Source organism: Bubalus kerabau, chromosome 11, assembly GCF_029407905.1.
Source record: "Bubalus kerabau isolate K-KA32 ecotype Philippines breed swamp buffalo chromosome 11, PCC_UOA_SB_1v2, whole genome shotgun sequence".
In the NCBI taxonomy this organism is placed as follows: domain Eukaryota; kingdom Metazoa; phylum Chordata; class Mammalia; order Artiodactyla; family Bovidae; genus Bubalus; species Bubalus kerabau.
Window position 1 is genome coordinate 108,355,084 of NC_073634.1, and position 26,116 is coordinate 108,381,199.

Below are 26,116 nucleotides of genomic sequence, written 5' to 3' on the forward strand. Positions count from 1 at the left end.
TCTTACCGAGGAGTGGCCTCCAAGGACACCTCCGGGAGATAGCCAGCCTTTCCATCCTTGGCCTGCGCCCCTCCCTGCTCTGCGTCCACTCTGAGTCCAGGGGGGCCCGGATCCCAGAGGCCAGGGGCCTAGAGCCACGCCGCCGGGCCAGCCAGGGTGGAGTTTTACCTTCCAGTTAAATTTCTCCCGCCTGCTTGATGTCACATCCTGTCCCGGCTTCCCCGCCGCCGCCGCCCTCCCCACCCCCGCGCGTGAGCGTGGCGCGCGGGTCCCCCTGCGCCTCCCCGCCCCCGCCCCTTCCCCGCAAACTTTTGGCACCCGGGCCGCCCAGCCGCGCGCCCGAGCTCCGCGGGCGCGGGGCCGTCAGGAGGAGGGGCCGAGGAGGGGCGGAGGGGCGGCCCGCCCCGCCCGGCGACCGCGGAGCCGCTCGACGCGCCGGAGATGCAGAGCGGAGGCTCCGCGCAGCAGACCCCGCGCGCCGCCTGCTCCGGGTGCTGAAGGCGCGGGGACACGGCCGGGCGCCGCCGCGGAGCCCGCAGACCGGGAACGCGTCCGCGTCCACGCAGCCGCCGGCCGCCGAGCACCCAGGGCTCCCCGCACGCCAGGACGTCGGAGGCCGCCTCGAGACATGCAACCGGCCCGGAAGCTCCTCAGCCTCCTGTTCCTCATCCTGATGGGCACCGAACTCACCCAAGTACGTGCATCCAACGCCATTTTCCTCCCTGCGTGCGAGGCGCCCGCCCGGCCCGGGCCCGGCAAAGTCGGGGAGCCGCTCCGCACAGCCCGGCGCCCCCCTGGCCCGGGCGCGGCCGCGGGATTGGGGAGGGGGCCAGCTGCACGTGGGATGCAGGAAGGGGCGCAGGCTGACCCCAGGCTGCTGCTGTGTCCCCCAGGACCCTCAGCCCTGAGCCCTTCCTCCCGGACCCCTGGCTGCCCACTCCCTGCTGAGAAGTTCAAAGGGCAGCGGAGGGGGCCCTTCGGCAGCCATTGTCATCCGCGAGGAGGACCGAGCAGGCGGTCTGAGCGCAGTGAGCTCGGAGGTGGATGTGACCCAACTCCCGCCCCTGCATCCCTGCCTCTGGCTACGGTTGCTGCCCTTGGGGCTCCCGAGCTGGCGGTGGGCATGGTGCCGGGGAGACCAGACCAGGGAGGGCAAGCCGCCGTGTCTGAGGCTGGGGTGCATTGTGGGCTCCATGTGGAGGTTTGAGGGGGGGAGGTTGTGGCCACATGCGCGGCATGAAGTGAGTGGCAAGCGTGTGTGGGGACCGCTGGGCATTTTAAGTGGACTGACCATCCCTGAACAATGTATCAATAGAGAGCCTGTCTCCGGCTGGCATTCTCCATTTTCAAATGCATCTGAGAGCTGGCGGGTCTGGGGCGCCGGGCGGGGTGTTGCTTTGGCAGCTGGCGGGTCTGGGATGCCAGGCGGGGTGTCACTTTGGCACCAGGGTGTTGGCAAGAGACTGCCAGCTTCGGGAGCCAGGCCGCTCAGAGTGACATTAAAATGCCCTTTCCACGGTGCCACTGTGCCACGGTCTGAGCCGGGAGATGCCCTTTGCAGCTGCGAGTCCAGGAGGTTCGGGGGGTGCTGCCAGGAGCTTGGCCCCAGGCGCCAGCTGCCCCCAACCCTCCTCTCTTCCCTCCTGCTTCTGCGCCTCCCTCCCTCCCAGAATAAAAGAGGAAACAAAAGAGAGAAGAGAGGGTGAGAGGTGGATCACAGGAGAGAAGGCTCTGGAATAAGCAGCCCTTGTTTTCGCCGGGAAGCGCTTGCCGGCTCCCTGGCTCTGCGGGAAGTGTGTGCGGCCCCAGCCCCAGCCCCAGCCGCGGGAGACCCTGCTGGTGCCACGCAGGCAATCAGCCGCGCCCCCTGGAGAGGGTCGAGTGAGTTTTCTTGGCTGCAGGGAAGGCCTGGCCGAGGGGCAGACTCGGGCTCTGTAGGTGGACACTGTATGAGTGCACGTGCCCACGCTCACACACGCTCCCACTCCACACACACGAGCACACACAGCAGAAAGGAGCCAGGAGGCATGTGCCTAATTTAGACATCTCAGGGAGGAGACGGCTGGTCTGGGTGCCCTGGAAGTGACCACCCTCGGGCCCTTCAAGCCCTACTGGCCTCCACCTCCAGGCTCCCTGAGTCTCCATTCCCAGCCCTCCTCCAAAGGTTCACTTCTCAGTCTTTTTAAAGATCCCCTGTTCGTGGAAGAAACTTTTGGTCTAGCTTGGGTTGGAAGCTTTGTCTGGGTGGCAAGAGCCCTCGCCCGTCCACGCTGTTGGTGCTGGACATCCGAGTGTGGCCAGCCCCTGTACACACTCCTGCAGCCACACCATCCCTTCAGGACCCTGGTCAGCTCCCCGAGGCCTCCGGGCCAAGAAGGGAAATGATGTTGTTTTCTTTGGAAGCTTCCTGTTTGTGAAGCGGAGCTGTAGGATCCCTCAAGGGAATGCCTCCCTCCCTACCCTCCCAGCCTGCCTCTGAGTCTGTGCTGTGAGAATCTTCCATCAGAAGCCTAGTATCCCTGATGGTAATGGGATTTTAGAGCCGAGGCCCAACTGGCAGAGATCACTCTAACTGGTCCACGTCTGTGAAGCTGTCAGAGGGTGGCTGGCTTGGCCACCTGCTCCAGAGACCCCGGCTGCCCTGGTCCCACCCAGGTGGGCTTCTTTGGAGTCAGGCCAGGCGCCTCTCTCCTTTGTCAGACCTCTAAGGCAGGGACTGGGTTTGGGGGTAGGTGTAGGTACACGGCTGCTGTGAGTCTGAGAGCTCCTTGGAGACACCCCTACCCAAGACCCTTGCTTTCTTGATTCCAAAGGGATCTGACTCTGGGAAGCCACACTGCCTGGCGTCAGGAATGATGGTCCCTGCACGTGTGATGGGTGATCACCTCTGGGCTTCGGGACAAGGAGGGCAGGGCAGTGGTGACCGCCTGGGTGGGCTCCGTCTCCCCCCGCCCTCTTCCTCTCCCGCTTCAAGTAAGCTGCCCCCATGGCCGCACCCTTCGTCTCAGGGGCCTTTCGAAGAACGTGGACACGAGGTTCCAGGGCCGCTGTGTTTATGGATTAGGGCCCGTGCGAATGGGAACAAGTCGGAACCGTGTGGGCGTCACCTGCGCTTCACGGACGCTGCTTGAAGGATTCAGGCAGACGGGTGGGGGGCGGGCGGAGCGCACACGGCCGGGCCATCTGTTCTCCCGACAGCGCGCTTAAGATGAGCCACTCAGTCGAACGCCAGCTAGTGATCGATGGCCTACTACGCACCAGGCTCGTGGGCCCAAATGAACCCTGTCCCCAGATGGAAAGACGCTTGACTGGGTCTCGTGCTGTAGTTTTTAGGACGAGGCTGGCATTTGCAGCTCCTTGAGAAGCACCACCAGAGCTTCCCAGCAGAATGCAGAGCTGGAGCTGCGTCTTGGTGGAGGCGCCCTGCCCACCCCAGCCCAGCTCACCTGCCCTTGCAAGAAGCACATGGCCCCCTGTGTGAGATGGCCCAGAAGGGAGGGCAGCTCTTGACAGTGACCCTGGGCCCAGCTGCCCCTCCCCTCCCGGCCCCACCAGCCACTCTCTGGTGATCTTGAGAAGCTCTGAGCTTCAGCCTGAACGTCCACCCTTTTAAAAGAAGAGCATGAGGCCTGGTGAGGCTTGAAGATGCCTCCCTTGCTACCCCGCCTCCGGTCCTGTCCTCCTTTCCTGCCTGTGCAGCTCTCTGATACCAGCTGGTCAGGCTTGACGCCGGCACGCCTGGGCGGGCGATGCTGAGTCCAGGCCTGGCCGTCTGGCACACAGGCCACGGTGCTTAGTAGGGGGACTGAGACACTGCCAAGCCGGCTTGTTTGAGAGGCCCGAGGACGCTGGGGTCGGAGTGGAGGGAGCTGAGTGTGCTTTGGAGAAGGGGTACCATTTGCACCTGCTGAGCCCAGGCAGGGAGATGGGGAGGCACAGGTGGGCGAGGGGCGCTGCACACAGAGTCCACAGCACGCAGACGGGCCCAGAGCCTCGGCGCTCAGCAGAGGAGCGTTGAAGGATTAGCTTTATCTCAGGGGTGAAGTGGATCCCTTTTCATTAGTCCCCAGGCCGGGCGTGGCCTTTCGGAATGACAGACCCTGACCCCTTGGGGTGGGGGTTCCAGCTGTGAAAGGCACACAAGGCACCTCAGAGCGTCAGCTGTCCCCGGGCCCTCGGGGGCCCCCAGGCTTTACAGAGTGACTAGTGACGCTTGTCCGGAGCCTGGGGAGCTGCGTGCAGGTCTCAGCATCCAAAAAGAGGTGTGAGTGGTCCCCGGGGGTCGGGTGGGGGATGGGTCCTGTGAGCCGACAGGCAGGTGTCGCAGCGGGGCCGACGTGGAGCTGACCACTCAGGACCCTCTCTCTTCAAACCTGTTCTCCCCTCCGCATATCCAGCCAGACTGAAGACCCCAACCCACCGCCCTGAACAAACCAAACAAGAATAAAGCTGTCCGTTCAGACAGAAGCATGATTTCTGTCACCTGCTTGAGTCGGAGCCGGGGCTCGGCGACCCCACTGACGTCCTGTCCATCTGCCCCAGGCCCTCACTTCCCCCAGCTCTTTGGCCCACTTGTGCTGGGGTTAGTGGTCCAGGGAGTGGGGGGTTCAGGACGGCTGGGCTCGTTCCCTCTACCAGGCAGTTCAGAATGTGTGCAGTTGACTCCGTCTCTGCAGCGAGCTTGGCCACTGCCTCGGGGGCTGCCCAGAGGCTGCCCAGGAGGTGCCCCCTTTCTGGGCGGAAAGGCCCCGGGACACCCTCTGTGACACCCGGGGGCGGGCTGTAAATCCCTGTCATGAGGCAGCTGCTTCCTCTCTGAAAGCAGCATGTCCCTCGTCCCACCGACTCCAGCCTTCCCCAGTGGAAAGAAAGGTGATGTTCTGCCTTGGGTTGTATTTATCACCAGAGTTATCGGGCCCTGTAATCAGTATTAACACCCGGTGTAAAGTCATACAAAACTAATCACTGGCTAAACCGAATTAGACACATGCATGCCGCTGCAGCCGGGGCAGTGGGGACAGGAGCTGTTCTCGGCTCTGGAGGCGTCCCGCAGACACTCTTCACCCCCGGGGCAGCAGCCTGAGGTCCCTCCCAGGGCGGCTCAGATAAGGGGGTAGAAACTGCACCAGGGAGATGCATCATCTTCATTTTTTCAGATTATTACACGTCAGAAACTTGGCCGGGAGCTGAAGGCACTAGGGGGGAACCAACCGTGAGGGTTAGTATCCCTGCATGTCGCTGAGCGCCGGCCCCTCCCCACCACGGGGCCTAAGCCTCAGCGCCCTGGGCTACTGTCCGCAGTCTCCAGACGAGGCCGAGGGGCGGGTCGCGGGTGGTGAGTCACCTGCCCAGCGGCTCAGCGCGTAGGTGACAGACCCCGGATGCGGCCCAGGTCTGCGGGACACCCGAGTTCGTGTTCTTGTTACGACGGAGAGAGAAACACAAGAGCAGAGAAATGGCATCGCTGAGAACCAGCAAGGAGGGGCACTGTCACGCCGGCTCACGGGGCCTTTGGAGAGGGTTTGAAAGCCGGGTCTCTAACTGTGTGGCCCAGCGCTCAGCCCGCTCCGGACCTGGAGCTTTGTGAAGGGGGACCCTCGGGGGTCAGCTGCTTCCTGCCCGTGAGCTGGAGAGAGCCGGCAAGCCCTTCATCCCAGCACGGGGAGGGCACCTTCGAGGGCGCACTGGTCGTCACCTCAGCTCTCTCCCGCCTAAAGGGAGGCTTCACGCAGGGAGCTGAGCACTGCCCGACTCTGTGAGCGTCTGCGCAGGGACTGAGCTCCAGGGAGTAAGAAATAGGACACGGCCCTTCTTAGTCCGTGTCCCCTCTGAACCTCCGAACCGCCCCCGACAGCCGGGCACACTGTTTGTTACATTTGGTATGATTTGTAATTTGGGGGGAAGACGGCACTTCCCTGAGGGCTCAGCTGGTAAAGAATCCGCCTGCAATGCGGGAGACCTGGGTTCGATCCCTCGGTTGGGAAGATCCCCCTTGAGAAGGGAAAGGCTACCCACTCCAGTATTCTGGCCTGGAGAATTCCATGGACTGCGTGGTCCATGGGATTGCCAAGAGTCGGACACGACTGAGCAACTTTCACTTTTCACTTCACAGCACAGCCGCAGGAAGGGGGCTCCTCCTTGCCTACAGGCCCCCCCTTCTCCTGCACCCAGTTAAACCCTAGGACGAATGCCAGCTGACAGTGTGCAATGGGGATGTTTAGAAGACGTGGGCTCCCCGTCTCCTTGCCCAGGTCTCAGCAGTGGGGGCTTGGCCTGCGTGTTCCTGACGTTCAGGCCACGGCATTTAAAAGCAGACCATCAGTAAGAGGGGGTGAGTAAGAAGCGTCTCCACCGAGGAGTCCAGGGCAGAGGAGGGAAGGTGCCGAAGCCCCAGGCTCTGTCTCAGGGGAGCTCTCACCTTGGAGATGCTCGTCTAGGGTGTTTGGTCCACGTAGCATAGTGAGCACGCCCTCTGGGAGCTTAAACCTCCCAGCCCCGGTGTCCCCAGGCGCACCCAGCCCCCCGGGGGGCTCTGGAGAGAAGGTCACCCCCACTGGCTTCACGTGACTCTTTGAGGGACTGAAGGTCAAAGAAAGAACAGAGGTGCATCCATAAATATTATAGACAACTTTACTCTTCCCTCCGTGAGCTGGTTATAAATCTGACAGCACGGTGGGACCCTGAGAAAGGGTTGTGAACACTTCCGCTCGGTGACGGGTGGGCGTGCGCCCCGCCCCGCCCCAGGCAGCCCCTGAACCTTGCCAGGTGACTCTGCACGGCCGGAGTCAGTGGCGCGTGGCCCCTGGGGAGAGGGCACTGGCTGAGTCCCCCGTAATCAGCTCGAGGGATTTCTCAGGCCAACTCCACCCTTCAGCAGAGGGGCTACGGTTTCTGAAGCCAAGTCCAGGCTCCACAGGCAGGGGCTGTGGTCGGGCTGAGATGCTGGTGAGGGGTGCAGAGCGGGGCGTGTGCTCCCGGGGGTGGCCGTGCGTGGAAGCCTCTGGAATCCGCCTGCAGGGAGTCCTCTGCTCTGAGCGAGTGTTACACCCTGGGGTGTTTCCTGCGTTCCCAGGCGGACCCCAGAGTTGCCTCTTAGACGTCCTCACGACGACATCACCCTCTAATTCACGCCAGGGTCAGTTACTTACTCAGCAGAAGCCAGGCTGCCCTCAGCTAGGTGTGACGGGGCCCTGCCTGGGAAGGGGGACCCGGAGGCGTCCGCGGCCCCGGAGCCCAGCCGCGACCCCGGCGCCCTCTGAGCCCCTGTCCCTCACAGGCCTCTCCCGGGACCCGGCCCCACTTCTGCTGGGGGGCCTCAGACAAGGTGGGGCCGTGGATTCCGTCCCCGTCTGGGCCGACGGCCTGAGGCGATGGGTCTGTAAGGAGCGTGGGACTTTCCTGAACGGGAGCAGAGGTTGTGGGCGGCCCAGGGTGGGCCTGGGGCGGCTGGCTCTGCGGGCAGCCAGGGCAGCCGACAGCCCCGCCCGCCCTCGTGGAGGTGGCCCCGGCTTGGGGTCTAAAGGCTGTGTGTCCTGACGGTAGAGTGGGAACGCGGGCTTGAGCAGGCAGCAGAGGAAGGACAGTCCATGGTGGTCCCCCGCGGTGGTCCCTTGCAGCTGCTGGGAGGGCGGCCTCCCCCAGCAGCAGAAGGCCAGGTCCTGCCGCCCCCAGAGCTCCCAGGAGAGCAGGAGGAAGGCAGGGTGGATGGAGCAGAGAGGCTCCGCGCCCCCGCTGTCCCCTGCCTCCCCTCCCCTTCTCTCTCTCTCTCCCCCTCCTTCTCTGCGCCCCCACCCCCGGCCACAAGCAAATAGCTGACGGAAATATGGATGTTCTTAAACAGCAGAAAGGCCTCCACACTGTCCTCTGGGGTCTGCCTTGGAGCACGGGAGGCTGGCCCCTGGCCCTGTAAGTCCTCACAAGCCCCATGGGCCTGTTTCTTGTCCTTGGAAGGGAGGTGATCAGAGGCGCCTGCCTGACACGCTCCCTTGCCCCTCAGCCGTTGGGGGGGCTCTGTCTGCAACCCGAACCCCGCCTGCCGAATGCCCCTTATAAGGACAGGCTTGGAGGCGGGAGGGTGCGTTCAGTGTTATGTAACGCCGGTCCCCACCTGCAGAGCCGGGAGGCCCGGGGATCCTTGTTTCCCATCTGCCGGTGCCTTTGCACGGAGCCCACCAAGGTCAAGGCTGGGACAGGCTGGCATGAGGACAGATGACCCAGCCCGCAGGCCCCGCAGGGATCGGAGAGCGGGCAGAGCTCCCCGCCCTCCCTCGGGCTTAGCTGACCAGAGCCCAGCCGTGCTCTGGCAGAACAGCGGGGCGTCATGCCCATGGAATGGCACACTTGGCAGGTATCTGTGGCCACGAAGACATGGTTCTCCTGCACCTCGAGAGATGCCACGTGGCTCGGGCTACGGTCTGAATGCTTGTGTACCTGCCCCCCACCGCCCACCAAATCGCGTATGTTGAGATACTCACCCCCAGAAGTGATGGCACAAGGAGATGGGGACTTCAGGAGTTGCTCTGCCCTCCTGAATGGGATTGGCTCCTCCTGACAAAGCTCGAGAGCCCCTCACCCCTCCCGCCACGTGAGGACCCGGGGAGGCGGGCCCACACTGGACCGTGACCACACGGCGCTTTGATTTCGGACATCTGGCTCCAGAACTGTAAGCAGGAAATGTTCGCTGTTCATCAGCCATCCAGCTGGTGGTCTCAGATGGCCCCAAACACCGTGACATCTGAGGGGGTGGAGGCGGACCGCGTCTTTGAGCCTGACCCTGGGAGAGGGGCTCCTCATGTGACCTTGGGCAGGTCTTGTCATCTTTCTAAGCCCCAAATGCCTCCTCTGTAAAGCCGAGCCGCCTTGGCACCATCCCGAGGGCAACTGTAAGGATTCTGTGAGTCACTTGCTTCATGTAAGGGTGTCTGGGGTGCGGTACCCACTCCTTAGTCCAAAGACGGCTATTCAGGGCTGCAAATGTAAGTGAGCCCTGGCTCCAAGGAGAGCCGTGTAGGAAGAACACTTGGCATTGGCCAGTGCCGCGGAGCCTTTAGTCCATATGCCTCCATCCTTCAACAAGCCACAGTGTGCTTTTGGAAGTGCTGTGTAGCTTCTAAATCAAATTACACTTGCTGAGGCTTCTCACGTGACCCTTTCCAAATGCATTAAAAGCGGTCGTCTCTCCTCCTGAATCACAGATCCCGGACACTGGAGAGGAGCTGGGTGGGGGATTAGATGCGAGTGACCTGCCCTGACCCTCCCGTGGTGAGAGCCACACAGTGTCGGTTACAGAAGCACAGGTGTGGCTCCGAGCAGCAGTACAGGGTCCCCGGGGGGAGCCGGCTGTGTCCACACCCTCTGGGAGGGGAGGCGGGAGCAGTGTGTCTGTCCAATTCTCTACAGCGAGCTGACCGGTGATGAGATGGTGGCCAGGACTTAAGGGCGTCCAATGGGTGTGAGTCAGCTTTCCTGCCGTCCCTCTCAATGCTCTGAGCTCCAGGGGGTCCGCTGAGTTCCCAGGGAGCTGTAGGAATTCCAGGGTGCAGCCCCATTTGACAGCAGGTGTGAGTAACCCAGCGCTTTTTAAAGGACTCTTGTCAGCCATGCTTATGGGGATGCCATGGACACCTCCAGGCTCTCCTTCAGGACGGCAGGCTCAGGAGAAATACAATAAGGGGGTTTCGGGTCTCCCGGCTGGCCCTAATTGCCTGCCCTCTGGTGCATCTGGGAGAGCCCCGGGCCGGGGGAGCGGGGCAGGCTGGCCCCTCAACCCTGGGGGGTCTAATACCAGCAGGACTTGGCTCCATTGGAGCAAATGACCTGGATTTCATTTCCTCCGCTGAACAGCCCAGCCAGGCTGGCTCTCTTCTAATTTAGAGTACCCATTGTAAATCCCCTGGGACACTACCGCCACAAAATCAGATCAGAAGTTCTTCAAGATCAGAAGAGGTTTTTTTTTCTTTTTCATTTTCTATGTCTGCACGTTTGGCGCTCACCTTCCTAGAACAGCTCTGGGTGTTGGGAGTTGTCTCCACATCCAGCAGCACGTCCTCCGTATTCGTATGTCTGTACCAACGGCGTCTCTTGTGGGTGGTCTTTAGCTAAAAGCAGCTCTTAGGAGAGGCGGCGGGGTGTCTGGGGGCGTCAAATCCCAGCTCAGTCCCACGCCCATGTGTCAGTTGCCCCACTGAGGGTCCCCTCCGAGCGCTGGGTCTTCTGCAAAGCGGGCGTGACGAGGGTGGGCACCCCTCCTGGCTGCCGTGTCTGCTCTTGCGCTGAATCACTGAAGCCTCGCACACCCTGCTATTATGCCCTTTACAGATGGGGAAACTGAGGCATGGGAGGCCTAATTACCTTGGCTGAGGTCTCACAACCAGTCAGGGGCAGAGAACCCAGGCTGCCCACACCCAGGGTGTCTGGCTGCAGAATCTGAACACGGAGCGACCCTCTGACCCTCGGTTGGCCGGCTGTTGGGAGGTTTTTGTTCCTGCACGGGGCTGGGCGTCTGCCCCGCCGCTGGTGACAGCGGCTGCGCCGCGCGTCTGGCTCTGATCCGGGGTCATGCACACAGGAGGTGGTAAGAGCCTGCTGCTTCCCGACAGCTCGCGTCAGGGTTTTGCAGACACCAGCCTCGGGTGGGATCTGCAGGGTCCCAACAAAGCGGGGGTGCGTGTCCTTCTGCAGCGGGAAGAGGGGTGTGAATGATTTGGGTCGGCACAGCTCGTGGCCCTAAATCGGTGTTGAACGTTCACTGAATGAGAAAGGGGGCGGGGGTGGGGGATGGCCGCCCCCTCACCTGGCGGCCGCACTGGCCGCCTGGACGCCCGCAGAGCCTGCAGTACCCGCCGCCACTGGGAGGTGGCGCCCTTCCCCAACTCTTGAAATTCTCTGCGTGCCACCCGAAGGCTGCCTCAGATCCCGGCTTTAAGAAAAACAAGCCCAAGGCGCCCCTTGGGCTCATGGGTCTCGCACCCGCGCTCAGGCCAGGGCCGTCCTGGCTGTTAGAGTCCTCTGTCCCTGGGAGCAGAGAGTGGAGCCCGGGAAGGCAGTGTCCCTCCTCGGTGGCCCGGGAAGCCAGCCCCTTCCCGGCTCTGTCCGCCCTTCTGGCCCGCCCGGAAGGGAGATGGATTTCCACGCAGACAGAGAGTGGTGCGGGGCGCTGCCCTCCCCACACGGCAGGGAGGCTTAGCTGGGGGGCCTGGAGGAGCACCTTTCTTCTCCGTCAGAAGCTGCCTGCAAACTCTAAAGCTCTGTTAAGATGTATGACCCAGTCACGCTTGTGCTTCAGAGGGGACTTCACATGTCCTGGCATGGATGCTGCCAAGGGCTGGGGAGTTGTGCCAGCCTGCCCTGCCCCTCTGCCTGGGCACCAGCTCCCCCCACCCCACAACCCCAAGGAGGAACCAGTGAGGAAACGCGCCCCTGGCCCCCAGGCCTTTGACCACCAGGTCCCTACCACCTGGACCACACTCACCCCGGGTGGAGACGCGTTAGCAACCCCGCTTGGAGGCCTGAGCCCCTAACCCACGCCCAGATCCTGCCCCGCCGCCGCACGCCCACACCCCTCACAGGCTGACCCGGGAGCCCGCACTGGGCAGTGGCAGGGCTGCCGGCAAAGGCCTGCGGGGTCCCAGCTGCCCTGGACTCCCAGAGGGGCCTCTCTGCTCCCCTTGGCCCTCTCCGCCAGCACCGGGGCTGGAGACCCCCACCACGAGCTGTGTTTGGAGCCAAGAGTTCGGCTGTCTGGGTTTCTGCTGGGCTTCGGGGGGCTGCAGGGCTGGAGGGGGCCTGGAGCCACCACCTAGCAGGTCCCCAGCAGCCGGGCTAAGAGAGACCTGGCTGGGTGGGTCGGCGGGTGGGGTCTCAGAGCGGTGCCCGGGCCTAGCTGGCCGGCGGCCTTTAGGACGGAAAAGCGGAGGCCCGCCCAGCCCGTGCGCCGAGGCCGCCGTGTTTGAGGATGGATTTTGATGACTTGAGGGGCGGTGGTCTGTCTTTCCTCGCGGTCGACGGGGCTCTGCAGACCTCGCTGCCAGCAGCCAGGGGGCGGCGGGGAGCCGGAGTGGAGAGGAAAAATCCACCCATTTCCTGGGCAGATTGCGTCGGCCGCCGCCCGGCCGTGTCCCCGCCTCCTGGCCGCGGCCCCCGCGCGCATCCCGCGCGGCACTCAGAGCCGGAGCCGGAGCCGGAGCCGGCGGCCCTTCCCGGCGGCGGGCGGGCGGCAGCGGACGGCGGGCAGCGGCGAGGCGGCCACTCTCCCGGGCGCCCGGGGCGGCGCGGCTATGGCCGGAGCGCGCGGGGTGGCGGCGGCGGCGGCGGGCGGGCGGCGGCGGGCGGAGGGGGCGCGGGGACACGGCCGGGCGCCCCTGCCCGCCGCGGTGCCCGCCGCCTGAAGGCTGCCCGGGGCGCGGAGCCGGCGCCAGCGCGGCGCGGGCGCAGGAGGCGTTCCCGGCGCGATGTCGGTGCCGCTGCTCAAGATCGGGGTTGTGCTCAGCACCATGGCCATGATCACCAACTGGATGTCCCAGACGCTGCCCTCGCTGGTGGGCCTCAACACCACCAAGCTCTCGGCAGCCAGCGGCGGGACGCTCGATCGCAGCACCGGCGTAAGTGCGCCCGCCGCCCGCCCTGCCGGGCCTCCTCCCAGCTCCCTCCCGCTCCCGAGCCCCGGGCGAGCGGGCGCCGCGCGGGGAGCAGGGCGCAGGGGCAAGGGCACGCGCGGGGCCCGCGCGGCTCCTCCGCGCCGCGGTGGCGACCCTGCTCCCCGCGCCCGCAGCCTCGGCCACTCCGCCGGTCGCGGGCCCTTCTCGTGTGGCGCTTCCCGCCTCGGTCCGGTCCCCTCGCGGGGGCCTCCCGGGAGCCTGCCGGGGACTCAAGAGGCTGGGAGTCCACATTCAACTAATACGTCCCTTGTTGACAAGGTTTGGAAACTGAGGCAGGGGTCTTGAGGACTTGTCCAAGGTCACTCAGCAAGTCAGTGGGAGACGCGGTGGCCCCCGTCCGGCCGGGTCCAGTCTGGGCTCGGAGCTGAGCCCGCCCCACTTGGCAAAAGCCGGACTGGACCGGCGGAGTGGGGCCCGGGCGGCCGGGCGGCCGGGCTAGGAGCTCCAGCCCTCGGAGTCCCGAGGCGCCTTTCTCCCCAGCCCAGGCAGAGGTCCCCGGGTCCGCTCGGCGGAGGGTGCAAAGGGGCCGGTCGGGGCCCGGGGGTGGGGGGTGCGCAGCCGCGGGACTTGCGCCTCGCTGTCCGCGCCCCCTCCCGCCCTGCCTCCCCAGGCGCTTCTCGTCCATTCTCGGTGCCCTGGGGGAGGGGACGAGCGGCGGGCCGCCCCTGGGCTCGCGGACTCAGGTGGTGGCGAGAGCGGGCGGGCGGAGGACGGGGCGCGCCCCAGGCCGGCTCCCTCTCGGCGGAAAGGAGAGGTGAAGGACACGCGCTCCTCTCCCGCTCCGTTCCTTCGGCTGTGAAGGGCGCCGTGCTGTAAGGGGGTCTCCGGGTGACCCCTTCTTACACCGGCACCCGTTCACCTCACCTGCCCTTCTGAGGACTGCATGCAGCCGCCTCTGTCCTGATGACTTTGTTCCTGCCCCGGGGTCCTGTGCCCCTGGGGCTGGAAATGAATGAAATGCAATGTTTGTACCCTGGACTCCGTCCACCCAACTTCTTCCCATCCCCACGCTAAAAATAGAAGGGAGGTGACCTGCGGCCACCCGGCAGGCTGCAAGATCTGTGCTCGGGGGGAGTTTTCAGACGGTAGTGTCCGCCCCAGGTACCTGGCGGTCGGGACCACCTGAGCTGGGCTGCAAGGTGACACCAGCCAAGTCCGCCTGTCAGCAGCCGTGTGCAGCTCAGGTGTTGTGAGGGCGCTGGGGCGCGCCGCTGGGCTGAGGCTGGGTGTGACCCCTGCACAGCGTGTCACCAGCGACTTGGCGACATCTGCCAAATGGCTCGTGGGCGGCAGCCTGTGTTGGGTGGAAGCCCAGCGTCCCCTCGAGGGCCTTCACTAGGCAGGCGGTGGACACGGCCGGGGCCTGGGTCATCCCAGCTCCGGGGTAACAGGCAGCTGGATCCTGGCTGTTCCTCCCCAGCTTCAGGAAGCAGCGGAGCGCGACTGCACCAGCCACCCCTGCTGGCCTTACAGGGGGAGATCTTATTTCTGAATTACGTGCGGCTGTGACTCAACCAGCTGCTTGCTTCCCTGCCTCGCTCCTCACCCAGCTCGCAGCCTCTGCTCACCCCTCCCTTCCACCGAACCTGTCAGCTGGGTCAGACACCAAAACTCCAACCATCCCCTAAGTTTAAAAATCCCTTGAATTAAAAAATATGTTTGAAAGAGCCATGCCTATTAGACTCCCTTCCAGCCCTGGGATCCTGATGGGAGACCGTCTGGGTTCCTCCCCCGTGTGCCCCCCACCCCGCGGTCAGCAGCTGTCTTTGGACCACTTTTTTTCTCCCCTTTCCTGGGGGCTGGGCGTAGATGGTCATGCCCGGTGTGATGTTCCATGGTCTCACTTTCTCTCCCTCCCTCTCCCTCGCCCCCCGCCCCCAGGTGCTGCCCACCAACCCTGAGGAGAGCTGGCAGGTGTACAGCTCTGCCCAGGACAGTGAGGGCAGGTGTATCTGCACAGTGGTCGCCCCCCAGCAGACCATGTGTTCACGGGATGCCCGCACGAAACAGCTGAGGCAGCTACTGGAGAAGGTGAGTCTTGGGGGCGCATGGCTCTGTGTGTGTCTGTGTGTGTGCCCCCAAGCTGGCAGCAAGGCGTGGCAAGCCTGCAGAGTGCCTCCCAGCTCCGAGGCCTGGCTCTCCCCCAGCACGGCCCGCTGGGAATATTGGTGAATGGATGAAATGGAGGGAGGGAGGGACGGAGGAGACTCCCCCGGGCTGCCTGGAATGGGGGGAGCATCTCCGCCCGGAGCCACATGGGCGGAGTGAGGGGGCGTGCGGGCCTCTCTCCCACACCACTGTCTCGGGCTCACGCCCACAGCCTGGGGTCCAGAGGGCCAGAGCTGTCCCCGAGCCACACCTGGAGCACTCCCGTGCCCCCGGGAGCAGGGCCGCGGTGGGGGCTTTTCCCTGCTTCTGGGTGGTTGGACTGAGTGATGGCCAGGAGGCCATTGCTCCTGTGGATGCCTTCCTGCTGCAAAAGTGGATTAAGTCATCACCTTCGTGGCCCCCCAGGGAGCAGCACGTGCGGGTTTAATCTGCTCTTTCAGTCGCGCCTCACAAGAGCCGGTGAAGCTACTGAGGGTTTCACCCCATTTCAAGGCGTGGAATCTGGGTCCAGGGTGGCGGGCTGACTATCCCAAGGTTGACAGCCGGTGGGCAAGGGCTCCAGCTCTGAGCCCAGCCAGCACCCCCTGCCCCCCATGGAGGCCAGTGCCCCAGATCACGGCCATCCCGCCTCCCGGGACAGTCCACACGGGAGCCTGGGGTCTCAGAACCTGAGCGCCCGGTTTCCCGGGAGCTCCTGGGGTCGGGGGCAGAGGGCAGCCCTTCTGCTCCATCTCCGCCCTCCCCAGGGAGATGGCATGTGGCACCTCAGGACCCCTCGCTCACCACACGCACACAGCACACACATACATATGTGTACAACTGCACACAAATACACACAGACACCACATGGAAATGCACACAGATACTCATAAACACACTCATATACACATACCCCACACACACACACAAACACACATACACACAAACACGTATACACATGGTCACATGCACACCTCACAAGGACACACACCTTACACACATCACACGTAAACACACGCACATGCACCGCACAGACACACACGTATACATACATCACACACATCACATACGAGTGCTCACTTATACACACACACACCACATGCCCCAGGAAAGCCGTGACCCCCCATCAGCTGAGCAGCACAGGCTGTGGAGGAGGGGCGCGGGGCCTGCCCTGGGGGCACGGGGCCTGCCCTGGGGGGCGCGGGGCCTGCCCTGGGGGGCGCGGGGGCCTGCCCTGGGGGCGCGGGGCCTGCCCTGGGGGCGGGCCCTCCTTGGGGGGACTGGAGGCCCGGCAGCCCACCCAGCCTGTCCAGTTCAGTGCAGGCCCACGGCAGCCCACCCAGCCTGTCCAGTTCAGCACAGGCCCAGCGCATGTGCAGCCCCTCACACAGGTTCCAGCAAAGCAGGCCCTCTCTGGAAATCAGGAGGGCAGGGTGGGGGCTTCCTGGAGCTCTGCCCTCTGGAAGGGGCTGGGGAGGGGTCTTGGCGCCCCGCCCGGGGCAGGAGGGTGGCCCTCGAGGACCCCGTGCACTTTGCTCCACCGTCTTCAGCCACGCCAGGAAATCACTGTAAAAGAATTAAAGAAAAATGCATGTAACAGGTTTCACACACATTTATTACCAGCAAACTAGACAAGAGCCTAATTGGGCCTTTAATTATTCATGATTGTGGAGGAGGGAGTGCAGCTCGGAGGGGCCTTGGGGGCTGGCGGGCGGCCCCTCGAGCCCTGCTAGGAACCCTGGCCTCGGAGGCGCCTTCCTGCCCGAGTCCGCCCAGCACAACTGCTGAAAAATTTAGAGCCCGATTTTACACCCTGGCGGGCACTGTGCTCTAAAGCAGAAGCCATCCTCGGTGTATGGGGGGGCCTCCCACCCCTTCTCTTTCTTTCTGAGCATCTGTTCTCTCCCTGGGGCTGGGGTCCTGTTAAAACCCACCCCAGGAGCTTCCGAAAGGGGAGCCTCGCTGCTGCTTTGCTGAGGCCTGCAGTCTCGGAGGAGCCTGGCCCCAGTGTCCCCTGATCGCAGCCCCCAGCTCCCCCCCCCCCGCCCCCCGCATTAGAGCCTCAGGCTCTGGCGTCTGTGAAGATGCTCATGGCCCAGAATTTGAAAGCGTGGGCTCTGCAGCCGGTCCCGGCCTTGCCTGCTGCCTGTCTGCTGTGCGACACTTGCCAAGTCACTTAGCTTCTCTGAGCCTTGCTCTCCTCTGTAATGAGACTTGAACTAGAGCCTGCCTCCCAGGGTTTTGTAAAGATCAGATGAGATCCATAGCCCAGTGCCTGAAACCAAGAAACGTCCCATAAACACTAGTGGGTGGGGTCCCCTCCAGGCCCGGGGTGTCTGCCCCTCGGTTGCTGCCGCCCTGCCCGTCTCAGCACCTGTGGCCACCCTAGGCAGGGCGGGGAAGGGGTACCCTGTGCCGTGGGCAGCTGTGCGACCTTGAGCTCCTCAGCTGGCTTCTGGGGGCACATCCTACAAGGAGGAGGAAGCTTGCGCTCGGCAGAGGGGCTCCAGGCTGCGGGTCTGAGACCCAGGGGCCTGACTGCCACCTGGGGCTTGATTATCTGCTCTGATTGGAGGGAAAGGGAGGCGCTTGCCCAGCCTGGGAAGGACTGGCGGAGGGTGGGGGGCACTCTATAGGGCAGATGAGTAGCTTGGCATCTTTAAAATGTGTTTCTAAATTTAAAATTTGATTTTAAACCATTTAAATTCATTAAAACAGGACTTCCCTGTAGCTCAAACGGTAAAAAATCTGCCTGTGATGCAGGAGACCCAGGTTCGATCCCTGGGTTGGGAAGTTCCTCTGGAGAAGGGAATGGCAATCCACTCCTGTATTCTTGCCTGAGGAATTCCATGGACAGAGGAGCCTGGCAGGCTACAGTCTGTGGGGTCGCAAAGAGTCAGACATGAGTGACTGACGAACACACACAAAAATTCATTAACAGCATCCTTCTCTGGCATTTGAACAGCCGGGAGGGCTGCGTGTGGACCCCTGAGAAGACCAGGCTGAAGCCAGCGAGGGCCCAGCCATTTCTGCGCAGCAGAGTCTAGTCAGCAGCCTTATGGGTTCTGCTGTGGCTTCAGGAGTCCACCCAGGAGAGGGAGGGGGAAAAGGGGTCTTGACTGCAGCTGCCGTTTCTGTTCCTTCCTCCCGCTATGGCTGTGCCTTAGGGGCCAGACCCTGTGTGGATAACAGGTGTGAACGAGGCCCTTCCACCTCCCTCCTGGTGGTTGAGACAGGGATATGGGTGGCTGCTGTGTGGGCCTGGTGCCAGCAAGGCGACGGTGTTTCCAAGTGGTGTGTGGCCACTTCTGGTTGGCACATCAAGGAAGCCTCCCTGGAGGAGGTGGCATTTGGGCTGGGCCTGGAAGGATAAAGGAAATACAGATTTTCTCAGAAGTCCACAGTTACCCAAAGAGACAGAACAAACCATTGGGGCAGGGGGAGATGGGGGACAGGAAGACCTGAGGTAATAGAGCAAATATATTTCAGTTTCCCCTGAAGCATGTAAAGAGAAAGGGTCAGAGGGAGTCATAGTCATCTACATGCTGTTTATTATAAACCTGAAATTTTAAACCGAATTCATGTATATTACTGTCTAGTTACAAACCATAGAACCCCGGGCATTCTTCAGTGCCAAGTTGAGCAGCATCAGTTTTTCCTACTGAGAAGCCTCTTGGTCTTTTATTTGGTGGGGGGACTGCAGTATCGTCTCTTCTTTTACTGACCAGGCAAAGCTGAGCTTCACACCCAAAACGATTTTGTTCCAAAAAGGGAGGGTATCTGCAAATTCAGGAAAAAAAAAGAAAATCAGAACTGAAGATTTGTGATTATGGAGTTATCTTCCCGCTAGTGATTGGATTCAATTCTGAGGAGGTGACCCAGACAGCCACTGTGCACCGCTTTCCTCCTCCCCGCCACCCTGAATGCCTGGACACAGAAGGGCAGCCCGTTGCCTGGGCACAGAAGGGCAGCCCGTTGCCTGGGCACAGAAGGCACTGGCAGGTAGCTGCACTAAAGCTGGTTCTTTGGAGCTCTCTGGAACCCTGTTGAATATTAAAGTTTCATCTTGAGACTAGACTAAATTCAGATGTGCCTGTAAAGATGTAGAACAGCGATTCTTCATTTGCTGAGTGATTGATTCCTGACTCTATGTTCTGAATGTGCGCGTTTGCAGAGCAGTCGTCTGCCTGTGATACTGTGGGGTGTGATGGATGGCGCGTGAGATGCGGAAGCAGGGAGCCCGTCCCCTGCTCCCCGAGCACCGCGCTGTGCCCTCAGCCCTCTCAGCGAGACACCCAGCGAGGTTTGGGGGGAGAGAGCTGTGCCCGGAGGTAGAGGAGCCCCGCCATGCTGTTCATGTTTGTTGGCATTTGTGCCTGATGGAATTCATCCCTTAGAATAGACGCAATCACGTGTCCCCCCCGAAGGAAAAAGCCACCCAAAGCCATAAGCCTGGAGCTTTGACCAACAGGGAGCCAGAGGTCCCTGCAGCCTGGTTGTAAGAACACATCCTGGAAGATGGCAGAGGAAACGTTGACCAGACCGTTTGCTCTGTTCAACGGTTCTTGCCCATAACAGCCCGATACTGGAGATAAACTAGTAAGTCACGCGCAGGCCGCCTCTGGCTCCCGGTGCTGTCTCTGTTAGGAGGCAAGCACAGTCTCCGGGCACCTGCCGCATGCTCCTTCCCTGAACCTGCTTGTTGCCGTTTTGACAGGTGCAGAACATGTCGCAGTCCATAGAGGTCCTGGACCGGCGGACCCAGAGGGACCTGCAGTACGTGGAGAAGATGGAGAACCAGATGAAAGGGCTGGAGTCCAAGTTCAGACAGGTGGAGGAGAGCCACAAGCAGCACCTGGCCAGGCAGTTCAAGGTACGTGTGTGGCTCCTGCGCCTACCCTCCCCCTCCTTCCCCTCCCCCCTCCTCCTCCCTCTTCCACCCCTCCCCCTCCCTATTCCTCCCCTCCCCATCTCTCCCCTCCCCCATCTATCCCCTCCCCCATTCCTCCCCTCCCCCATCTCTCCCCCTTCCATCTCTCCCCTCCCCCTTCCATCTCTCCCCTCCCCCATCTCTCCCCTCCCCATCTCTCCCCTCCCCCATCTCTCCCCCCTTCTCTCCTCCTTCCATCTCTCCCCTCCCCCTTCCATCTCTCCCCTCCCCCATCTCTCCCCTCCCTCCATCTCTACCCTCCCCCATCTCTACCCTCCCCCATCTCTACCCTCCCCCATCTCTACCCTCCCTCCATCTCTCCCCTCCCCCATCTCTACCCTCCCTCCATCTCTCCCCTCCCCCATCTCTCCCCTCCCCATCTCTCCCCTCCCCATCTCTCCCCTCCCCCATCTCTCCCCTCCCTCCATCTCTCCCCTCCCCCATCTCTCCCCTCCCCATCTCTCCCCTCCCCATCTCTCCCCTCCCCCATCTCTCCCCTCCCTCCATCTCTACCCTCCCCCATCTCTACCCTCCCCCATCTCTACCCTCCCCCCTTTTCTCCCCTCCCCTTCTCCTTCCCCCACTCCCCTCCTCTGAGACTGTGATTCCCGCTCCTGCTCCCACTTTCCCTCCAGAATAGCAGTTTGAAGCCAGGGAGGAGCCCAGCAAGGATTGCTCTTTTTCTTGCCAATGGCAGCCTTCCTTGGAAGTAGAGAGGCCACCTGCCCTTGCCCTGGTTTGACGGAAATTCACCTTGAAAGGGGCAGAGTTGAGATGCAGTTTTCACACCTATTAGCTTCCCAGGCCAGGACCCCAGGCCCCAGCTTCTCCAGCCAAGTCACAGATTAGCTGGGAAGGGACGTGATTGGTCCTTCCCGACCCACAGCTGCTGCAGGTGAATCACATTAGCCAAGGATTAGCTTAATTGATTAGAGCCATTTCTGAGCAGGGATTGCTCAGGGCAGTTCTTCACATCTGACCTAATTTAGCGGCAGCAAGGCTCACTGTAGATTTGCAGGAAGGCAGAGAGACACCAGCATCTTTCTCACCTCCCGGTTAGTCTTTGTTTTCTCCACATAACTCCACTGTTAAAGCCAGAATTGGTTTGACCTAAAATTATATATACATATGTACAAATATGTATATATACACCTAGAGTTTACTCAGCTTCAAAATCCTTAAATTGACAAATGATATGCACCTTAATTAAGGCATACATGCATGTTAATTAGAAACCAAGCCCAGATGTAAATGAACGGGTCAAATTACACGGCCCCGCTGGACTGCAAACTGCTGATGCTCTGGGTCTTCCGGCCTTTTTATGCTAATGTTTTCCTTTGATGCTCTCCCTGCGTGCAGCAAGAACTAATTCCCTTGTAAAAGCCATACATTATATAGACGAAATGGCAAGCTAATGAAGTTATAAATCTATATGATAAATAAAATAATAGCACCTTGATCCTGTTGAGGAGAAATGAGCCAGTCTCTCTTGCTGGACTCAGGTGGACCTGTCCTTGCTTCTGACATGTCACCATGAATTATCTCGGAAAGAGATTTTGACCTGCCTGACCCAAAAGAGCTTGTGTCTCTCCTCATAAGGCCAGCACTCTCTTCCCGGGGGTAGACTCAGATTCCTCCAGGGATGTCTTCAGCATCCGTGGGCTGGCTCCTCTTTGCAAGCATGCCCTCCTAGTTCCCAGATACTGAATCCTATGACTCTGGGGGGGAAGACAGGCTGCCCTTGCTTCTGACCACACTCTAATCGCCTTGAACACTTGCAGCAGCAATTGCTGTGAGGGTACCTACATGACTGTGAAAGCAGTTTGTCTGGACTGACTCTAGCCTTGAGGCGTGATTTTTTTTTAAGTGATGGTGAAAATATTTGTCTGTTAATGGCTATCTGTTTCAGGCAGGCTAGTAAGCTAGTTCTTCAACAGTTTTCATTTTCTTGCTTGCAGGGCTAACTTAAAAGAGTTTTTTCAATGCTGCAGACTGAAGAAGCAGTCCACTCCCATGTAACCATGACAGAGGGCCAGAGAGCTTTTTTGCACCCTGCATTTTTACTATTATTTCCCGTTACTTAGCACCATGCCCCTAAGGAACCTTGAACACAACCAGGATCTCTTTTGCATGTGACTGTAGATGCATTTCATGAATAGTTTGAACCCTTGTCAATGCATTTTTTGAAAAAACAAAAACAAACAAAAAAAAGAGATACTTTGTGTATGTGACTTAAAGCATGTAACCTTAAGATGTTGCATTCTAAACTGACAATAAAGACCTTTCCCAAATATGTTGGTGTTCTGAAGACTGTTTAATATACTCTTCTAACTCCTGTGGACCAGAATAAATCAAACTATAAAGAAAGCGGGAGTGTGGACATTTTCCCTCACCTAGGGAGAAGCCAGGCCAAGGCAGGGTGTTAGAAGTTTTTGCACGCATCGCACTGAACCCAGCTTATTTTAACCTTGCAGGCGATAAAAGCGAAAATGGATGAACTTAGGCCTTTGATACCTGTGTTGGAGGAGTACAAGGCCGATGCCAAATTGGTATTGCAGTTTAAGGAGGAGGTCCAGAATCTGACGGCAGTGCTTAACGAGCTGCAAGAGGAAATTGGCGCCTATGACTACGATGAACTGCAGAGCAGAGTGTCCAATCTTGAAGAAAGGCTCCGTGCGTGCATGCAAAAACTAGGTAGGCCCAGAACCCTGCGGGCGGGCGCCGCACCGCCCACCTGCCGCTGGCGCTCTCAGGCTCAGGCAGTGGTGCTGAACTGGACAGCGCCCCAGGGAGTGGTGCTGAACTGGACAGCGCCCGCCTGGCTTCCCGAGCGACGGCTGGACTAGGGCTCCTGGGTAGGGTTGCCGCACCGCCCACCTGCCGCTGGCCCACTCAGGCTCAGGCAGTGGTGCTAAACTGCACAGCGCCCGCCTGGCTTCCCGAGCGACGGCTGGACTAGGGCTCCTGGGTAGGGTTGCCTGGACAGGTAGCTGAGGAGTGTAGGGCGCGCCCGCCCTAGGGCCTTGTCCAATCCCGTGCAGAGGCCACCTCACAGACCCCACTGAGTTGCACATCTGGAAAATTGATGTTAGATGTTACATGGCGTCTGAAGAGTGAGTGTGTGTGTGTGTGTGTGTGCACGCGTGCGTGTGTGCTGTGTCCCTGTGTTGGGTGGCTTTTTAAGACACGAGTTTCATAGAGCTGGAAGCACATCTCATCCCCTCCAGCTTTCAGGAGAGGGCTGACAAAGCTCCCTGAGAAACCGAACCGTGTGGAAAATTCCATCACGTCAAGGCGGAAGGCTCGCCATTCATAACAAGCAAGGGAGTCCCTCTAGCAACTGGAGGGGGCGGGGCTGGGAGCCAGTGGCCCCTGGGCTCCTTCGAGTCTTGTTTGTGGTGAATACCCATCACCTTATCAACTTTCTGGTTAATTTAGCAAATCTTAACATGTCCACATCGGAGTCCATTCTGAAATCGCACATTTTAAATCCCAATTCTATTTTTAGATTTTCTTAGGAAAGATTGGCTGGCCCTTCTCACTCACTGTTTCCTAACGCAAAGGTTGTTCATTTTCTTATTGTTTACTTTTTAGAGTAACTTAGCATAATTCTTGGGGAAGGCAATGGCAACCCACTCCAGTGTTCCTGCCTGGAGAATCCCAGGGACAGAGGAGCCTGGTGGGCTGCCTATGGGGTCGCACAGAGTCGGACACAACTGAAGCGACTTAGCAGCAGCAGCAGCATGATTCTGCTTTATGCACAAGTTTCCTTTCGGTTTTATCTGGTGTTTTCACTTGATTCTCTTTTCATCCCCTACCCCCCGCACACTGCAAATGCCTTATTTTAAACTTAAAACATCCCCAAAGAACAAGTACTTTAAAAAACAAACCCCAGTGCTATTAGGTGGGAGACAGAAAACGTTCAAAGGGCAAGGAGACAGAGTCAACCTTTTGTTTGGACAGGTTCCCACATCTGGGTTATTTTTAAGGCTGTTCTAGGTGCCCTAGTAAAGTCCCCCAGGCCCAGCGAGGGCGGTGAGCGATGCTGGAGCCTTAGGAGGAATCTGTTGTGGTGTGTACACTCGTCTGCGTCATGTGAGGGATTCTGTGCTACCGTTTTTCACATGTGGTGCCTGATGCCCAAGTTCTGGTGTGTCCGGGGCTGGGTAGCCTACAGTTTCAGGATGGGTCTGGGCTGGACGGTCTGCACCCACCTGTCCCATATCAGCGTCCAGGAGTCAGCAGGAATGTTTGAAGTGTTGCTGGGTGTTGGGCTTATCAGTGGTTACGGGCTGTGTGATGACTTCTGGCAGACACTGTCTTTGGTTCCTACCTATAAAGGCACTATGCTCCCATCCCTCTCTCCAGACCCTCCAAACACTCCTCCGAGGGCTCTCTCTTGTTACTCATTTCCGCACAGCACTGTTTTTATTCCCTGGTAGACAGACCATGCAGACCAGTGAGAAACCAAGATTAAACCTCCACATTTTCTGATTAACGGATCAAGCAGTAAGGTGGAATTTCAGAGAGAGAAGTTAGCGCTGATGAGACTCTAGGAGCCTTTCCAGGAGAAGGCTGCCTGTCCCAGGCGGGCGGCCTTCCCCTCCAAACCTGGCCTATTTTTAGAAGCCGGCTGAATTCATTTTTCAGGCTAGCGATCTTGGGGCTTTCACGTGGCTGCCCTCGGGCCGCTGAAATGGCCCTCTTGGGAGTGAGGAGAGAGGACGAAGAGGCCCCCGGAGCCCTGCTCTCCACCACGGAGTGCAGCTGCTTCTGTGCTTAATTCCTTCTTCAGAAAGACCTTGACCCGGAGATGGACCTGCTGAGCCGGTGGCAGTGGGGTCGGGGGTGGGGATCTGCCTCTAACCAGTGCTTGGCAGGCGATTCAGGGGAGCAGCAACCAAGGACCCTGCCTGTTGGCGTCCTGAGGCAGGAAGTGCCACTCAGTGGCTGCGAGGCTCAACCAGGCACTGACCACTTCCGGTTCCAACCTCCTCTCCATCTGTACAACAAAAGCAGGGGAATCCCTGTGCCCTGGGGTCAGTGTCTGAGTTCACGTCACGGATTGTGCAGCGAGCCTGGCACAGAGGAGGTGGTGGGAGCACTCACAGGCAGGTGAGGAGGTCGTAAGGGACAGACAACGAGACAGATGACAGGGAGGGAGGCAGGCGGAGGGCAGACCACAGGCCACAGGTTCAGCTGCCACCTTGCCCACACCCTAGGCTTTCACTCAAGCTCGGCAACTTAAAGCCCAGCTACTACCCTGTGGCTACTTCATTTAGTCTTTGTTTTAGGTACAAGTAGGTACCCTCTTAGCAGGCTATCTGCCTTGCTGGGAGGCGGCCTAGGAGCATAGCACAAAGAAGCCAGCTGCCCACCAGTGCCGTCTTGGGCGGGCAGGACTCCTGGAGACACAGCATCTCAAGGGCCAGCAGTTCTTCCCCGGCCCCTGCCCACCCCACACCCCGCCCCCCTCCACCTCGCCCTTTGGTCCCGGGTCTCATTCTGCCTGCAGGCAGGCCCCTTGCTCTAGTGAAGAGCATCTCGGTGACCCTCCTGCTGTGAGACTGGGGACTAGGGTCTCCCTGCGGTTTCCCCAAAGTCCTCTTAATTAGGTCTCTCCTTTTCACATCAACGTTACTGACAATTCCTGAGCCCAGAACATGCACAGGGGAGGAAAAAAAAAAAAAACAAGGGCTGCTGGTTCCATTGGTTTTCTGTTTCCATTTTTAAATCGTTCTCTCAATGGGATTGTGTGTTTTTCCTAATGGCCCAGCCAGAACTTGAATCTGAAACTCTGATTTCAGGAACTGGACCCTGGGCTTGGCGTCTCTCAGGAGTCCTTTGGTTCCCAGGCAGGGGAGGCAGGACTGCCCGGCAGTCCCACCCCCGAGCTTTCACTGCATGCCCCCTCCAACCCCCCCACCCCCCCCCCCACCCCGGCCCCTGCAGTCAGCCGCCGCAGTGGCTAAACCAGCTACAGAGATGCAGTGCGGAACGCCACTCGTCCACGTGTCCCGTTAGCGCCAGAATTTTCCTGTCTGTAAGATAAGAGGTGCATGTGTGTGCACTCAGTCATGTACAACTGTTTGTGACCCCTTGGACTGTAGCCTGCCAGGCTCCTCTGTCCATGGGGATTCTCCAGGCAAGAATACTGGAGTGGCTTGCCATGCCCTTCTCCAGGGGATCTTCCTGACCCAGAGATCGAACCTGAGTTTCTTATGTCTCCTGCATTGGCAGGCGGGCTCTTTACCACTAGCACCACCTGGGAAGCCCAAATTAAGAGAAGAACTAGCTAATTTTAGGGCTCCCCCAAGTCAGACCATCTGTCCTGGACCTCCAGTGCTCAAGGTCTCTGAGTCAAAGTTCAAGGAGACAGAGAAAAGGGCCCTTACCTCCTCCCCAGGGGCCTGGACAGAGCCAGGGACAGTGAATAAATGAG

At 60.2% G+C, this 26,116-nt stretch overlaps 1 protein-coding gene and 1 long non-coding RNA gene across 5 annotated transcripts in view; one reads left to right on the forward strand and one right to left on the reverse strand.

Moving 5' to 3' along the window:
• Positions 1 to 449: 449 nt before the first annotated feature.
• Positions 450 to 26,116, forward strand: part of OLFM1 (olfactomedin 1) — a 38,863-nt gene continuing 13,196 nt past the window's right edge. Inside the window, exons 1-5 of one of the 3 annotated variants that reach the window (XM_055539239.1) lie at positions 12,450 to 12,603; positions 13,148 to 13,155; positions 14,559 to 14,687; positions 19,462 to 19,617; positions 22,149 to 22,368. In XM_055539239.1, the coding sequence (XP_055395214.1) occupies positions 12,450 to 12,603; positions 13,148 to 13,155; positions 14,559 to 14,687; positions 19,462 to 19,617; positions 22,149 to 22,368 (667 nt within the window). Of the gene's footprint in view, positions 695 to 12,449; positions 12,604 to 13,147; positions 13,156 to 14,537; positions 14,688 to 19,461; positions 19,618 to 21,632; positions 21,943 to 22,148; positions 22,369 to 26,116 lie in introns of those variants that run through there. The other 2 variants (XM_055539240.1, XM_055539238.1) reach the window with 2 other exon arrangements.
• LOC129622653 (uncharacterized) lies at positions 17,319 to 20,500 on the reverse strand. Of its 2 annotated transcripts, none has more exons than XR_008700103.1 (3): positions 19,416 to 19,604; positions 18,352 to 18,524; positions 17,319 to 18,105 (listed from the first exon to the last, which is right to left on the reverse strand). It is a non-coding gene; the product is annotated as an uncharacterized LOC129622653 (long non-coding RNA). The 2 variants fall into 2 exon arrangements; XR_008700104.1 differs by lacking the exon at positions 17,319 to 18,105 and adding an exon at positions 20,428 to 20,500 and having other exon boundaries at positions 18,237 to 18,524; positions 19,416 to 19,515.